Source organism: Sceloporus occidentalis, unplaced genomic scaffold (genome assembly GCF_023333645.1).
Source record: "Sceloporus occidentalis isolate IW3139 unplaced genomic scaffold, rSceOcc1.0.p SCAF_4, whole genome shotgun sequence".
Taxonomy (NCBI): domain Eukaryota; kingdom Metazoa; phylum Chordata; class Lepidosauria; order Squamata; family Phrynosomatidae; genus Sceloporus; species Sceloporus occidentalis.
The window spans coordinates 22,085,560-22,102,903 of NW_028316984.1; the positions used below are offsets into that span (position 1 = coordinate 22,085,560).

The 17,344-nt window shown below is 41.8% G+C and overlaps 1 protein-coding gene across 2 annotated transcripts in view; it reads right to left on the reverse strand.

Moving 5' to 3' along the window:
- CFLAR (CASP8 and FADD like apoptosis regulator) overlaps nucleotides 1-16,339 on the reverse strand; it is a 37,895-nt gene extending 21,556 nt beyond the window's left edge. Inside the window, exons 1-4 of one of the 2 annotated variants that reach the window (XM_089519418.1) lie at nucleotides 16,266-16,339; nucleotides 11,000-11,127; nucleotides 10,786-10,823; nucleotides 1,758-2,201 (exon numbers count right to left, since the gene is read on the reverse strand). In XM_089519418.1, coding sequence (XP_089375544.1) covers nucleotides 1,758-2,053 — 296 coding nt within the window. In that variant the 5' untranslated portion in view covers nucleotides 2,054-2,201; nucleotides 10,786-10,823; nucleotides 11,000-11,127; nucleotides 16,266-16,339. The remainder of the gene's footprint in view (nucleotides 1-1,757; nucleotides 2,202-10,785; nucleotides 10,824-10,999; nucleotides 11,128-16,265) is intronic. The other variant, XM_089519419.1, reaches the window with a different exon arrangement.
- Between the last annotated feature and the right edge of the window lie 1,005 nt (nucleotides 16,340-17,344).

Sequence of the window (17,344 nt, forward strand, 5' to 3'; positions counted from 1 at the left end):
ACACCAGAGGAACCAAAACAATTTAATGTAAGAAGAAAGGCATTAATCTTCCTATACGTGTGTGTGCGTGTGCGTGCATTTTAAGGTTTTAAATCTTGAGTTAAGACTTGGAGGTTCTCAGAAAGAAAATATATTTAAAAGGGGTCACTGGTAAAGAAAAGGTTAAGAATGACTGAATTAGAGCAACCTTTCTCCCTGATGTTTTGGTGTACAACTCTCATCAACCCTGGACACTGGCTGTGCTGACAGGGGCTGGCGTGAGGTTTAGTCTGAAACATCTTGTGGGAATAAGGCTGAAGAAAGTTCCAACTAGAATATGTATTCTCATCCTAAATATTTTTACTAAGGAGTAAGCCTCAATCAGTACAATTTTACTTTTGAGATAACATGCACAGGGTAGCACTGTTAAACTGTACATAGTGATGCATGAACAAATGGCTAATTGATTAAAGCGGGCGTGAGGTCTAGTTTGGGGTACCAATACAGATCCCCATGCCACCTACACCATAAGGGCTGGATTGAGTTAAGGAGTACGGCCATATAACTGGTGCAGCTGCTGCCCAGCCCAGAAACCAGATTTCATCCACTCCCACCTTTCCCAGTACTCCCCAGTGGCATGCACAAATCTATGCACTGGGTGCAGGCGCATTCCTGAGGCGGATAAACCGTTGGCAAAACTGACTCCCAGATCCAAAAAGCTGGTACAGTAGTTGATTCTGGGATTCATAGGGAAGCCTATGCTTTCCTTCACTGGCCAGGCCACTGCATGGGAGAAGCTGCTAATACAATCTCTGACTAGAAATCGTAGTGGAGATTACCTGTGCACATGAGCACAGAGAGGGGAATCCCTGCTGTTACCTCCAATTTCTAACCTCCCCATTCTACTTCTGACTGGGAGGGTGGGTGGGGAATCTTCCAAGGGTGTACTGTCCCAGACCCTTAGTAGGCTATATTGGGATGGCTTGGGGGACAAATTAGGTCAATAAATGGGAGGTTCTTCTCTTCTCAATAGATCAATTTTCTGTTACATGAATTCTAAATTCAAAACAATAAAACTAAAAAGTGTATGGCCAAATATTATGATATCACTATTCCAAAATGCAACAAAACCACTTCATTTATCAACAAAACATGTGGGTCTGCTTTTTAATGGGAAAAATAAATGAAATGATGATCCTGATTAGAAACTGGAAAGTGGGATTGAGAAAGAAGACATAAAGCCAGGGTTAACATAAAGATAGGGAAGGAATGAGAGACAAGGTAACACATCAGCAGTGCATCACAAGCCAGTACTTTGGTTCAAAGCAAGCATTTAGTTCCTACTTCCTACTGCCAGGATGCCTTATTTATTTATTTACTCTTGAATAATTGCTGGTCGCCTGAGTGCCCACTTATGTCATTAATGTAACATCACATGCACAAACAAACATGAAGCCAATGTTCTCTTCCACGAACTTGCTGTTTTCCAGTTTGTCAAAAAAGGGATAACAGAATAGCACAATGCTGCTTGCATAAGCAGAGCACATGCATGAGCATATTCCTGGAAGTGAGCCAGAGCTGAACCTGGGCTTGGAAAACTTAAATTGTTGGACTACAGTTCTCAGTCACCCCAACGAACTCCCAAAATATCCCAATTACCATGCAGGATGCTGGATTCTGGAAGCTGTAGTTCAAACTGAATTTGTAAATAATGGGCAAGATGTAAGCCTTTACTGATGTACTCTAAATGGGAGAAAAAACTCACCCAATGAACTCACCTGTACTTTGACAACATCGGAGGATGTCTGGTCAGATTGGCTTCCACAGCTGCTCTCCCAGTTGCCAGCATCTTCTTTAGCAAGTCAAACCTCTTCAGTCTGTATAGCAGTTCAGCCAAGGTAAAAGGAGTCAGCATCTCCCTCTCATTCAGAGCCACCAAGAGATTCCTGACATCTGTCCCAGGCAGGTCAGGGACAAGATCTCGGCACAAGAAAACCATGGCTTCCTTTTCCTCTGCATCCAGTTCCTGCTCAATCTGGTGAAGAAGACTAGCTGGCACCCTGTAAACAGTCATCCCAAGCCACTGTCCGTTTAAGTTCTTCGTGTGTCTTAAACAGGAAAGCCACTTCAGAGGATTTGCTTTTGTTCCCAGTATCTTCCTTCCCTCAACAACCTTGAGCAGCTGGACTTTTTCTTGTGTCTTTTACAGATCAAATGAAGCTCTACAAAGAGACCACATTACAGATTTCATTGCATGGCAGTGAACTTAACAAGTTCAACATGAACATCTACCTTGATGTCGCATTCATTGCAACCATGAGCTCAAACTCAACAACAAGAACACAAATTCAGAAATAGCATGTTTTTTCTCTTGATAACGCAAGGGTCAGACTGAGTGAAAAATGGAATCTCCAGTTTGCAACAAAGCTCTCTTGTATCACATAACTTGGACTGCCCATGGGGAAATGAAACTAAAACAAGCCAAATGTGCACAGTGAAAATGATCCAGTAAAAATTAGAAGTCACATGCTGCCAGCTACTCTCACACAAAGGTGTTCTTTCACTAAAGCTACATAGGATTTAGAAAATGTTTTTCAAGATTCTGGACCTAGGATTTTTTACAGAACATGCCACAATAATTAGAATACATGTAATATACAATTGCTATTACTAATAACAATTTTAATAATAAATATATTATTAAACATTTAAAAACGGATGTATTTGAAATCATTTCTTCAATTGTTTTTGTCTGCCTTTAAGGATATCACCATCACAGGTGGTATATGTAATTTTTTTAAAAAAAATGAAGAAACCAAAATATAGTAGATGTTCATGATAACAGAATCCAAATCCAGTCCATTAATATCAAATTACAACTAAAGCTATTGGCTCAAAAGTATATTCAAAAGAAAGTAAGCAAAAACAGACTGCAAAGCACTTCTAAGTATTCAGACTGCTTTATATGCACTCTATAATTGTTATCTGGTCTTAACAAAAAAGAGGAGGAGAGGCGGGCACAGTTCCATTATGCCTGGTCCCAGAGGAAGATAAAAGATCCCTTCCATGTTTTCTGCTACTACCTTGGTCTTGGAGGTAGAGAAGGAAGAGTATCTACTGGACAAAGGCCCTGTACAGAATGGCCTGAAAGGCCAGCTGGGGGTGGAGTTGGGTCCACATGACGCATACTCCGACTCCAGCCACAGGGCACCATGACGCCGTGTTCATACGACACAGCGCTGAAAAAGCACCACCCAGCTTTTTGCACCTCCTTTTCGTGCCCTGGAAAGGCCAGATCAGGGCTGCAGCGTGTGGCTGCCATGGCCCCGATCTGGCTGAAATGGGCGGTGTGTCATGTCTTTTTAGGGCTGGAGCAGAAGGGCTGGAAGGAACGGCCTGAGTCTGCTCCAACCAGAACTGGGTCGGACTTGGGACTATGCCGATGGCACAACCCACTCCCAAAGTGGGCCGTGGATGCTGGCCCCAGCCTGCACCACCACAAGCTGGATTATCCTGGCTGCTTTTTGCTCCAGTTCAAAGGAATGCAATGCAATGTTGGTGTGGCTTCGGGCCGTTTTGGAGGTGTGTGTCATTTGAATGTCACATCTCCAAAGTGGCCAGAAGCCACTTCATTTGACCCGTGTGTTCCAGGCCTTAGAATATAAACCTGTGGGCAGGGAACTGTTAAATTACCAATCTGTAAACTTCCCTGGAAAGTAAGGTTTAAAGAGAATCATAGCACTGGAAGACACCTCAAGGGTCATCCAGTCCAACCCCCTGCCATGCAGGAACACACAATCAAAGCACACCAGACAGATGGCCATCCAGCCTCTGTTTAAAGACCTCCAAAGAAGGAGACTCCACCACTCTCTGAGGGAGTGTGTTCCACTGTCACACAACTCTTACTGTCAAGAAGTTCCTCCTAATGTTGAAGTGGAATCTCTTTTCCTGTACTTTGAAGCCATTGCTCCATGCCAGTCAGGAAACAAGCTTGTTCCATCCTCAATATGACACCTTCAAATATTTAAACAGGGCTACCATATCACCTCTTAACCTTCTCTTCTCCAGACTAAACTTACCCAGCTCCCTAAATCACTCCTCGTAAGGCATGGTTTCCAACCCTTCACCATTTCCTCTGGCTAAGTTCCAGCTTGTCATCATCCTTTTTGAACTGTGGTGCCCAGAACCAGACACAGTATTACAGGTGAGGCCAGACCAAAGCAGGATAGAGTGGCACTGTTACTTACCACAATCTAGACATTATACTGTGCTTCTATTGATACAGCCTAGAATTGTCTTGGCTTTTTTTGCTGCAGCATCACACAGAGGACTCGTTTTCAATTTGTGGTCTACTAGGACTCCTAGATCCCTTGTAGTCTTGTTAAGCCAGCTGTCCCCATCCTATATCTATGCATTTCATTTTTTTCTCCCTGAATTTGGTACCTTACATTTTTCCACGTTAAAATTCATTTTGTTAGTTTTGGCCCAGCTTTCTAATCTATTAAGATCATTTTGAATTTTAATCCTGTCCTCTGGGGTATTAGCTACTTCACCTAATTTGGTGTCATCTGCAAATTTGATAAGCATGACCTTTATTCTTTCATTCAAGTCATTGATAAAGATGTTGAATAGCACTGGGCCCAGGACAGAACCCTGTGGCACCCCACTGGTCACTTCCCTCCAGGATGAAGAGGAGCCATTGCTGAGCACCCCTTGGATTCAGCCATTCAACCATTTACAAATCCACCTAACAGTTGCACTGTGTAGCCCACATTTTACTAGCTTGTTTCCCAGAATATCATGAAGCCCTTGTCAAAGCTCTTTCTGAAATCAAGATATACTATATCCACAGCATTCCCTTCATCTACCAAGCTGGTAATTTTATCAAAAACAGAAATCAGATTAGTCTGGCATGACTTGCTTCTCTGAAACCCATGCTAACTTTTTGTGATTATGGTGTTCCCTTCTAAATGCTCACATACTCTCTGTTTAATAATCTGCTCTAGAATCTTTCCTGGTATTGATGTCAGACTACCTGGACAATAATTGTTTGGATCTTTTTTTTTTTTTTTAAGATGGGGACAATGTTTGCCCTCCTCTAGTCTGACTTGGGTGTCTCTAGTAGACTGCCACAATAACATCCTTGTTGTTTCTTTCCCCTTTAATTTTTAACCAGATGTTCTCCACCTGGCTTCCAGGATTTAAGTGCTGCATCTCTTTACAGGTTTAAACACCCCTGACATATAATGCTACTCATCCTCCTTTGCTGTTTGGCCTATTTCTCTTGAAAAATATACCCCTCTATTACTACATTCCTCTCATGAGACTCATCCCACCAGGTTTCAGTGATGCCTATTATATCATATTTGGTTTGCTGTGCTAGGAGTTTGAGTTCGTCTTGTTCATTTCCCATGCTCTGTGCATCAGTGTAGAAACATCTAAGATCACAGGACATCCTGCCTTGCTACTCTAAATAAATAAATAACATAGAAATCAAGGCAATAGATTTTTTCCCCCATTTTACATATAGGATGACTAAGACTAAAACAATGATTTGCCTAAGGCTGTTTAGCAAGCTGTTCTGGCAGAAGCAAGATTTAAACACGGCATTTCCCAGTTTGCAGCTGTTCAAACTTCCTAGTTGCTAAAAAAAAAGTGGAAATCTCTTTCAGCCAAAGAGCTGAATTCATTTACAAAAAAACTAGGGGAAGTGGCACTCCAGTAGTGAGCAGGGCTGAAAGCAAAAAATATCAACGTATTCTAGCATTAAGCAATTTTGCTAGCAACTAGGCCTTAGGAGAACCATTTAAACTCTGAGAATGGCAAATAACTTGTGCAGTGATGTCATGGGGAAAGGGCTGTGGCCTCCTGGGGCACTTTAGAGGTGGACAGATTCATAAAGTGGGCTGGATTCTGCCTATGGTTCCTCAACCAACTGGATGAAATCAGTCAATGGTCTTAGACACATCCTATTGTATCCTCCCTGAATAGAAGAATGGCATATGCTTTATTTATTTATTTATTATTAACCTTTATTTATAAAGCGCTGTAAATTTACACAGCGCTGTACATACAATCTTTTTGATTGGACGGTTCCCTGCCCTCAGGCTTACAATCTAAAAAGACACGACACAAAGGGAGTGGTGGTGGGGAAGGGGCCTCTCTAGTAGGATAATACATATAAAATACATAGCAAAACAGGAAATGATTCAATAAAATATGATTTTATTCCTTTGCCCTCCACAAAGGAACTCCTCTCTTCCCAGAAGGCATCTGGCTCCATCTTTGCCCCTGAGGGGAAAGAAGGAAGGGCCCCCATCTGCCCTCCACAAAGGAACTCCTCTCTTCCCAGAAGGCATCTGGCTCCATCTTTGCCCCTGAGGGGAAAGAAGGAAGGGCCCCCATCTGCCCTCCACAAAGGAACTCCTCTCTTCCCAGAAGGCATCTGGCTCCATCTTTGCCCCTGAGGGGAAAGAAGGAAGGGCCCCCATCTGCCCTCCACAAAGGAACTCCTCTCTTCCCAGAAGGCATCTGGCTCCATCTTTGCCCCTGAGGGGAAAGAAGGAAGGGCCCCCATCTGCCCTCCACAAAGGAACTCCTCTCTTCCCAGAAGGCATCTGGCTCCATCTTTGCCCCTGAGGGGAAAGAAGGAAGGGCCCCCATTTGCCCTCCACAAAGGAACTCTGCTCCCCCCCCCCCAACAGAAGGCACCTGGCTCCATCTCACTCTCCTGCTGGTCCCAGAATTCTCCACAGGAAGAAGGACAAATATAACCTGTGCTGCCTGGAAGAACTTCCTGCTTGCATCAGACTCTTCCCCAGAAGGCCTGACCTGGCAATATTATATTTTTATAAAATATTTTTATAAAATAAATTTATAAAAATTTATTACCATAGTTTCCATTACACCTCATTTCCCAAAAGCTCTTGTAAAGCATGTTGCAGCCCTTCGATAATTACAAGCAAGAAATATGACAGGCCAGTTTGGGCCTCAATCACTTTCAGAAAAAAAGATATTTCAGTGCTGTCAATCAACATAATGGTGTCAACTGCTCTGTAGTTCCTAGGATGAATGAGCCAGCACACTATGTTGTTCTGAGCCAATCATAGGTGGGACTATCACTATTTGACTATCCAGGTCAACCCTATCCTAAAGGCCTGTTACAGACTGCCAAAATAAAGCTGCTTGGGGTCTCTTTGGAGGTATGCTATTTAAATGATGCATGGGTCCTAAGAGTCCGGAGGTCACGCCAAAGCCACACTCCATTCCTAAGCACTGGAATGCAGCTTCGGTGCAGCTTCCGGATCCTTAGGATGCATGCATCATTTAAACAGCATACCTTCAAAGAGACCCGAAGCAGCTTTATTTTGGCAGTCTGTAACAAGCCAAAGTTTTCTTGGCAAAACTGTTTATTCAAAGCAGTTTTGCCAATGTCTTCTTCTGATGCTTAGAGAATGTGACTTATCCAAGGCTGCTATGGGATTTGATCCCTGCTCTCCTAGCAGTTGATCACTATAAGCCTGCTTAAAGCAAGACCCAATCCACAATCTGACCTGTGCCAAAAGAACAAAAGATATTTCAGCAGGGCTGAATAGCCAGTGGATGTCGTCTTCATGAGGATTCAGGAGTGCAGACCACTCCTGAATTTCTACAATGTGAAAAGCCATAAGAGTATGGAGAGACACTTCTACCTTCCTAGCCACCCTCCAGCTAAGAAAGAGCTAACGAAAAAAAAAATTTCCCCCAAAAAGAGAAAGTAGGAGGTATTGTGCTTATTTTTTTTTTCTTGGTGCAAGGCCACACCATGGTGCTGTGCCTGCCCTCATGCTGCATGTTACATAGTCCTATTTCCTCCCCACCTGAAAGTCTAAACCCAAACCCAAATATCTGCAAAACAGAGTGTTGTGGTATCTATGTGACCTGTGGTCCTGTACTACTAGGATTCTAGGTCATTTGGAGGTCTCCTTCTGCAGAGGTTTCCAAGGTATATATGGATGTCACAGGGAGGAGTTATGGCATAAGCAGTGTCAGTAAGTATTTAATCACTGTAGTTTGAATTATTTATTTGACTAAACTAGACTGGAAGACCTCCAGATATTGTTGGATTGCAGCTTCCATAATAATAATAATAGGTTTTATTTATATCCCGCCCAATCACTGGGAATCCGAGCGGTTTACAACAGAGGGGATAATACTACTAGAGCTGATGGGAAGTTGCAATCCAACAATACTCAAGAGGTCCATGCATTCTCTATCTTGAGACTAAAGAGTAAATGCAATGCTTACATAGGGCTAGAAACAGAAATGCAAACTTAGCAAAAATACCAAAAACATCTTAGGATTTGATGTGAAGCAGTCATCATGTTGTCTCCATATATGGTAGAAGACAGCATGAGGAGAGAGTAAAGTATCAGAACTAGATAAGAAATCCAGAGTAACCACAGATTTAGGTTCTATTTACAGCCAGATATTGTAGACCAGTCCCAGAATGCATGTTAAAGCGAAGGACCCAGGAAGTAAAACAGGAGAGATAAGAAAAGTCTGATGACAGAATGGAATATTTTGCAATTAGATTATCAGATAACTGTTTATTTCTAAACATTTCCAGTTCTACTGAGGCTTGTCAAAACAAAAGTACAACCACTGCACTAATGAACATCACATTCCACTAAGTAAGATCTGTGGAAATATTCATGCATTTTCTTGTTCTACATCATTCTGCTTCATTATCAGTGGAATCCTATGTTTATTTACAAGAGCTGAAGTGCTTAGGACTGCAAGAGGACCTTAATGTACCACTACTGGTTATCATGATAACATTTTTATTTTCATTTTTATAAAAAGAGAAGTGAACCAAATAAGTAGTACTGTATTCAGGAAATTATGCTCATTCCACAAGAGGTACTTATTCCCAAATAGGGCAAATATGTATCTGATTTTGTAGTGGTATTAAAACCAACTGAAATGTAACATTTTATGGCACTAGATTAGTTTTTAAAATGTGACTTATACCAAGGTGGTAACTGTTTCAGAGGATCCTGGGCTAAAAACAACAGCACAGTTACGATTTGTAATGCTTTTCCCAGCTCCAAAAAGATGTCATGCAATAGAACACTGTAAATATTGTTGTCTTTTCATATCTGAGAGCAATTTTCTTCTGTCACAGATTTCCTTCAGGTAATTATCCACCTACAAATGGTATTCCTGCTCTGCCTAGCTACGGCAAAGACAGAGGATTCAAGATGTGTCTGAATCCATATGGTTCATCAAAATCAAAAATCTCATTAAAGCTGCAACTCTATAAAGATTTGCCTGGTAGTAAGTCCCATTGAACTTTTATGGTGCTTACTTCTGAAAAGATTAGTACAGGATTCTGAGTAGATAGATAAGGGGCAGCCACCCCACTTGGCTACAGCTAGGGGAGAAGCATAGTTGTTCCATCAGTATTACTGAAAAACCTACTTGTGTTGTAACCTCTCTCATCATCCCTTTTTCCTCTTGTGCTATGTCTTTTTTAGACTGCAAGGTTGCATGCAGTGGCTGTCTGTTATTGATTTTAAGAGAGCCTCTGAGAGTCTTCCTGGAGGATAAAACTGAATGGGTGAAATGCTTTATATAAATATAAATTCACTTACTGGAGAGTAAGCATCACAGAGTACAATCAATGCTGATTTCCAAGTAAAAATACATCAGATTGCAATGTAGTTTTTTCAGTTTTTGGAATAAGAATGATAAATTCACACTAGTCAATGTGCATAGAAGTACAATGTATACATTGCAATCTCTTTCAGCAGCAAATACACTTTCCATACAGCTTTTAATTTAATAATGACACTAATCAACATGAAGATGTTATCAATGATACAGGTCTATAATTTCACAATCATTTAAAGGCTTCCAGAAATACTATCCTACTTCTATGAACTATGTACACCACTGACAGAATCTTTACTTTAAAATACAGCTCTTGTCAACTGTAAGCTTATAAAAATGATGAGGGAAATACTGTACCACAATTCTGCTGTAAAAGTCAAGTGAAGACAAGACTAGGAAACCTTTACTCAATTTTGTGGTACCTACTGTAGTTTTAATCCAATTTCATTCTGCTAAACAAGGCAAAAACATAACCCTCTTCTGTGCCATGCTAATAGACTACCACACCACCTTGTCAGGATAATATATCTGGATCCAGCATTATGTATGTATTGTTGTAAGAAAGGAAAAAGAGGTAAGTATTTTCAATGAAGTGCACTGTGCTGAATAGAGGCTTCTAACTTAATAAATGCATGAAACATGTTTGCTCCAACAGATTAACCAGGTTCCCTGTCTTATTTTTCTCCTCCCTTCTTTAGTAGCTATAGGAACCCACAGCAAAAGAGCTTGATATGTATTTCTAAAGAGATGAAAATACTCAAAACAGATGCAAATATCCAATTTGAAGGATCCAGCAGGAGCTTTCCAAAAACAATTATCTACTAAACAATCTCCTACAAAACAATCTAATCTTTTACACATTATGCATGCCTAATCTTTTCCTCTGTTGAATAATCCTGGGCCAAGCAGCTTGACCTACCCCACAGGTCTGTTGTGAGGCTAAATGGAACAGAGGGAGAACCAATTAACTCCATGGACAAAGGACCAGATAAAACAGATTTTTTTTTAAAAAAGCAAAATCTCTCTCCCTATGTTCAAAAGGAATAAAGTTTCTACATTAAACACTATTCCTTCATGAAAAATGTTAAAGTCACAGAAAACATTCAATAAAACAAAGAAGAAATTAAGGTTGTAATCCATGTATGCACTTACCTGGGAGTAACTCCCATCAACTGTGGTAGGATTTACCTCTAAGGAAAAAATGTATAGAAGTAAACTGTCAGCATTTAAGCACGTTACGGACAGAAATTCAGACTAGGACCTACTGCCTAGAATTCACAATGACTAGTGTAAATTTATCATTCTTATTCCAAAAACTGAAAAAACTACTCGAAAACTTTGCAGATATGGTTCAAATCAAGCTTACCTGGAAAATGAATTTGCCCTTCCATAGGTCCAATGACTCACTCCTTCTGTTCATGTGTTGGGAAATACTGGGAAATGAAGCTGTTCATCTACTATCCAGATCAAATTCTCAATCCTGAAACTCAACCCCTGTGGAACCAAGAAGAGCAATGCAAAAAGGGTTGTTCAAAAACTGCATCTGAATAGAAATCCACACAGACTACACACACAACAGGAAATACTACTCTGTACTTAGTGAGGACTTTGAGGAACTTAAAGATAATGACATCTCACATTCCTCTCATCACATGCATGCCATTTAGGAGAGTCACACTCTTTGATGTCAAGCCAAAAATCAGCTGGTGAATCTGCTTCATTCTGAATGAAAAGCCACCAGACAAGAAGATGATAACTACAAGATAAAAAACAAGAGAAAGGCTTTGTTAATTGCCCTGGAGTTGATGACCCTGTGGATGAGACATATCCAAGACCCCTTGACCTCTACTGCTCTGTTCATTTCCTGCAAACTCATACCCGTGACCTCCTTAACAGAGTCCATCCATCTAGCATGCGGCCCTCGGCTTCCCTCCACCTTTCCTAGTATTATTTTTTTCAATGATCCATGCCTTCTCACGATGTGTCTGAAAAAATGACAGCCTACCAGAACACAAAGACGGCAGCTAGCAAAACCCATATCATCTTCTTGGAAGTCTGGATATTTTGGGTAGAGCTGACAGAAACATGGACTGTGACTAGAGGATTCTAGGAATTACACACTCCTAAAAAGTAACTTTTCCAAGGTCTGAATTACTGGACTGCAATACTATGGACAATTAAATTATTTAAACTCCACTGGCTCCAATGGTACTTAAGGATATCAACATATGAAGCTGCCTTCTACTGAGTCAAGACCACTGGCCCATTTGGCCCAGTACTGTCCACTCTGACTGATAATGGCTCTCAAGGGTGATGTTTACCAATTTGTAATGGGTTTAATTTGGGATTATAAACACATACATATAAATACATATGCTTTTGACTGCAAGTTATGGTTCTCCTCATAAAATAGCGGAAATGCCTGTTATTGCAGCTATGCAGCTCGAACCTATTTGTTCTACACAGAAGTACAAAAACACCATTAAGTTCAATGAGGTTAATTGCAAAGTAAAGTATTGGTTGTTGTTGTGTGCTTTTAAGTTGTTTCCAATTTTTGGTGCCCCTAAAGTGAACCAATCATGGGATTTTCTTGGCAAGATTTGTTCAGAGGGCCTTTGCCTTCCTCCTACAATTAAATCATCTAAAAGTTACAAATACAATTCTTTCAGCAATGTTGCAGATAGCCAGCCAGGCCCTTTGCTAATCCATTCCATTCCTAATTTCACCTAGATCCATGTTCTCCTTCTTTCAATAATTTCTGCAATCATTAAAAATATTCAGTCCTCGCTGGAAAGTTTGGGGGTTTTCCTGCTTTTAAGATTTTCCTTCTAAATGTTTCTGGTGTTCTGGTAAACCTTGGGAGCAGTGTTGCCAACAAATCTTGAAGATATTCCCTGGAATGTTTTTCCAAAACCCCTGGAATTCTCCAATATTTACCGGAATATTCAGTCAAAATCCCCGGAAAGAAATTAATTGAATTCCCCGGATTCTCCACAAACTGGCAACACTGCTTGGGAGTTTTCTCCAGTCCGTTGATACCTCTCCTGATACTACTCTGAATACAAAAATAACTAATTCTAGTGCAGGATCTGCATACATTCTGTTTCCACACAACAGAGCCCCACCTAAGCATGCTTATATAGGAGTAGGACAAACAAGTGCGTGGGATTTTGCAGTAAACTTGTCCAGTATCAGGTTGCAAGAAACCTGAATGAGGGCTGAGATTTAATAAAAACAGAAAAAACTGCCTAAAAATGCTACTCAGGATTTAGGGTTCATAAGACTTTTCCACAGAACTCAAGAAAGAAGTCAATATACACAAGCTGAATTTAAGAAAGGGGTCACCAGGGATTACAGTAACCATATGACCATTCCATTGATTTCCCCCATAGGGTTGCCATAACTCAGAAACAACTTGAAGGGAAACAACAACCTGACAGTACCAATCATTTCCCCCTAGAATCTCCCCAAATCATATGCTTTCAAGCCAGATTGGTGTAACTATTAATTTTTTTAAAAAAGTCTAAATTGCTAGTCCATGCTCCTTTGATGCCTAGGTATGCTTTAGCTCTCTCTTACATTAATGTAGCCAGTGTGGCATAGTGGTTTGGATGTTGGACTATGACTCTGGAGACCGGTGTTCAATCCCCCATTTAGCCCACTGGGTGACCTTGGGCAGGTCACATTCTCTCAGCTTCAGGGGAAGGCAATGGCAAACCTCCTCTGAACAAATCTTGCCAAGAAAACCCCAAGATAGGTTCACTTTAGGGTCACCATAAGCTGAAAATGACTTGAAGAGACACAACAAAGCAACCCCTACATTGTAAGAGAGAAGGTCACTCTGTGTCCACTATGGTTTCCAGACTTATATATGTAAATAAAAGAGCACCCATATTTTTATTTTCTGAAATAAATTTCCTCCCACCCACCCCTTTTTATTTTGCTTGTCAAGCTACATCTAAGGGATCAAGAGAAATGGTGGGAGGAGACAGATCTAGTGCTGATCCTTGTTGCATTCTTTCCTCCTCTCCTCCTTAGTATTGACAGTCAGATCTGGCTAGAATTTACCCTCATCCCCTGAGGGGCTTTCTCTGGGAAACTCACAAGATATCCTGGATGGGAATAGAAATAACTCACTGTGATTCACAATGACATAGTTTGTGTCATGCATTCTTCAAAGGAAGTGCAAAATTTCTCAGTGCAAAAAATAAAATGCCTGCTTTTGAATACAGCTATGACTAGATAACTAGGTATTTCCACACCTACTACTACTTCCAGTGCTTTAAAACCTTTTATTACTTGGGGTTTTTAAACCATGTTTTTCCCCTCTGGAGGTGGTGGCAAACAGTTTCTCACTGCCTCCATTTTGCTCTTGACCTCAGCCCACAGAAGGTGATTTTCACAAATATATTTGAAAATCCGGAAGTAATGTGGTGAGTCATTGCACCCAGCACATATGTTGGCCTACCAAGGAAGTAAAACCAAAACAAAACCAAAAATGGTGCGTAAAGTACACCATTTCTTCATCATATTTGACGTTCCGATTGCAGCCGAGATAAGTTAACTTCTTGACCAAACACTTCTTCCTTTGATACAAGCACAGAAACACTGCCTTCCAGGAAAGGTCCTGTTAAACAGGGTTGGAGGGGGGAAAGTTTAAAATATACCTCTTTTTTTTTAGTTTAAACTGGTTTGGGTCTTTTTGCATTAACAGCAATATAGGAATAAATCAGAAAATTAAGCAGCAGAGCGTACTTCTGATGTTATAGCCACTAGTTCAAATAATAATTCTTCTTTTTAAAAGTGCTCTTTTAAAGCAAGTTGGTTTTGGTGGAACTTCTGTGACTTGGAAGGATTTATTTCTGAATGGCATTTCTTGCACTATTAAATAAAGTGATCAAAAAGAAGCAACTGGTGCCGGTCTAACAGTGAACAGCTGGCAATACATTAAAGATCAAATGTTTAAATTCAAACAATCGTTTTTTCATTGGGAGGAAGAAGGTTGAGAAATAGTAATAGTAGCCAGACTTTTTAAAAAATATATGAATAATCAAAGTCATTGGGTTTAAACCATGGTTTAAACCAACCCAGTTTAAACCAGCCTACACTGCTGCTGCTTATATAACTTAACCTTAAAAGTAAAATTCAAAGACCTAATGTGTTAGTTTGGGAAAAATCGGGACGCAAAGGGATCTTGCAGCAGCTCTGAGACTAAAGGAAAGAAAGAAGCTGCTGGCATGAGCTTTGGCAGGCTTGAGCATAGGTCCTGAGGAGAGGAGGGAGAGAAATAACATTTATTATTATTATCATCATCATCATCATCTGAGGAAGTGGACTCTAGTCTACCAAAGTTCATGCTCTCAGCTCCTCTCTTTCAGTGAGTGTCAACGCTGCTGCAATATCCCTTTGCATAGTAGAGCCTTAAAGGTGTCAAAAAACTCATTTTTTATCCTGAAACACACCAATGCGCTTCAGGTTAAATGCCTGCCACCCTCCTTCAAAGGTCCATCTGGCTCCTCTCCCCTTGTTACTCAAAAAGGCCAGTCCCTGTATCCTGGATGAGCACAAAATGCAGGGAGAGTAGATGTCCTCCTAACCACAAAGGGGGACAAGGCGCCCCCACAAAATGTAGGAGGCCAGCCAATACAAGCTGAAAACACTTCAATGGGAGGACGTTTTGGAATCCCTCCTGGGCAGAAATGGAGGACAGGTCCTGGAAAAGGAGGACAGATGGTCACACTGGCAAAATGGGGGGGGGGGGGGTCACAGTCTTTGCCACTTGGGTCTTTGTTGTTGTTGTTGTTGTTGTTGTGTGCCTTCAACTCATTTCCGACTTCTGGCAACCCTAAGGCCAACCTATCAGGGAAAGCTTTCTTAAGAGGAGGTTTGCCATTGCTTTTCTCTGAGGCTGAGAGAGTGTGACTTCTTGCCTAAAGTCATCTGAGGAAGTGGACTGAAGTCTAGGGAAGCTCCTGCTGCCAACTTCTTCCTTCCAGTGAGCCTCAAAGGGCCACAAGGGAGGGAGGGAACTGATGATGATGATGATGATGATTATTAAAGCCTAGGAAAGCTCCTGCTGCCAACTTCTTTGTTTCAGTGAATCTCAAGGGACCACAAGATCTCTCTTATTATTATTATTATTATTATTTAAATCTCTTGCTATCCACTTCTTCCTTCCAGTGAGCCTCAAAGGGGTCTCTCTAAAGCACTGCTTCTAGAGACTAACAGGGCTATAATATCCTGAGTTCTACCAAATTCACTCAGTGGCCGAACCAGGATCCGAGCCCTGGCCCCGAGAGTCCTGTATCCCAGCTCCCAAACCACTAAAGCCCCTCTGGCTGCTAGGCGCCCATTTCTATCACGGCTAGGGCTGTCTACACGGGGACAGAAACCCGTGTCTGAATGCGTGCCAGACTTTCCCCTTTGGAGCCCCAAAGTGGAAGCGAAAGGAGGAATGGCTTCCTCCTCCTCCTGCTTCTTTCCCTTTTCGCCTCGTTGTCCCAGGAGGGGAAAACACACACAAAAACACGCAAATACACAGGCACCCGGCCATCCCTGTTTCCTTCCCCCATGCCTCCAGTGTAAGCCCCACTCCCAGCCTCCCAGCTTCAGGGGACGCTCCGTTCACTCACCGCAGAGACCACTGGCATTGAGTGCAACACTCAAAATGGCCGCCCGGAGGCTCCTCTGCCTTCTCTCCTTCAGAGGCACTGCCCTCGCAGTTCCACCGCCGGCCTCAAGGGGCCGCCACCGCTGCTGGGCGCACTTCCATGAAGCCCATTGGGAGGCCATGCACACTCCCTCAGAGGGTCATAGAACCAGAGAGTTGGAAGAGGCCACAAGGGCCATCCAGTCCAAGCCCCTTCTGCCATGCAGGAACTCTCAGTCAAAGCACACACACACAATCCAGCCTCTGTTTAAAGACCTCCAAGGAAGGAGACTCCACTACACTCTGAAGGAGTGTGTTCCACTGTCAAACAGCCCTTACTGTCAGGGAGTTCCTCCTAATGTTGAGGTGGAATCTCTTTTCCTGTAGTTTGTGTCCATTGCTCCATGTCCTAATCTCTGGAGTAGCAGAAAGCAAGCTTGCTCTATCCTTAGTGTGACACCTCTTCAGATATTCAGCCTCAGAGGAAGGCCATGGCAAACCTTCTTTGGACAACTCTGACCAAGAAAAACCCCATGATACGGTTCATCTCAGGGTGGCCAGAAGCCCTCATAACCACCAAGGAGGACCAGGCACTGTGAAGTGTGGGGCGGACAAGACAAATGAGGGCATGGCCCAATAAAGGCTAAAGAACATTCATGGGAATGGACATTCATGCTTGGTCATGACTCACAATGGAGGATACTGAAGACAACATGGAGTGCATTCCCAAATAAAAGCTCAAAACCCTATAGGAATGGAAATCAATGCTTCTTGGTCATGACTCAAAATGGAGGACACTGAAAACAAAAGGAGGACATTCCCAAATGAAAGCTCAAAACACTCAAAAAGGAGTTGAAATTAATGTCTCATTGCCATGCTCAAAATGGAGGAAATTCAAGACAAAATGGAAGGCAATCTCCAATAAAAACTCAAAACACTCATAGAAATGGAAATTCATGTGTCTTTGCCATGCTCAAAATGGAGGACATTCAAGACAAAATGGAGGGCATTCTCAAATGAAAGCTCAAAACACTCATAGGAATGAAAATCCATGCTTCTCAG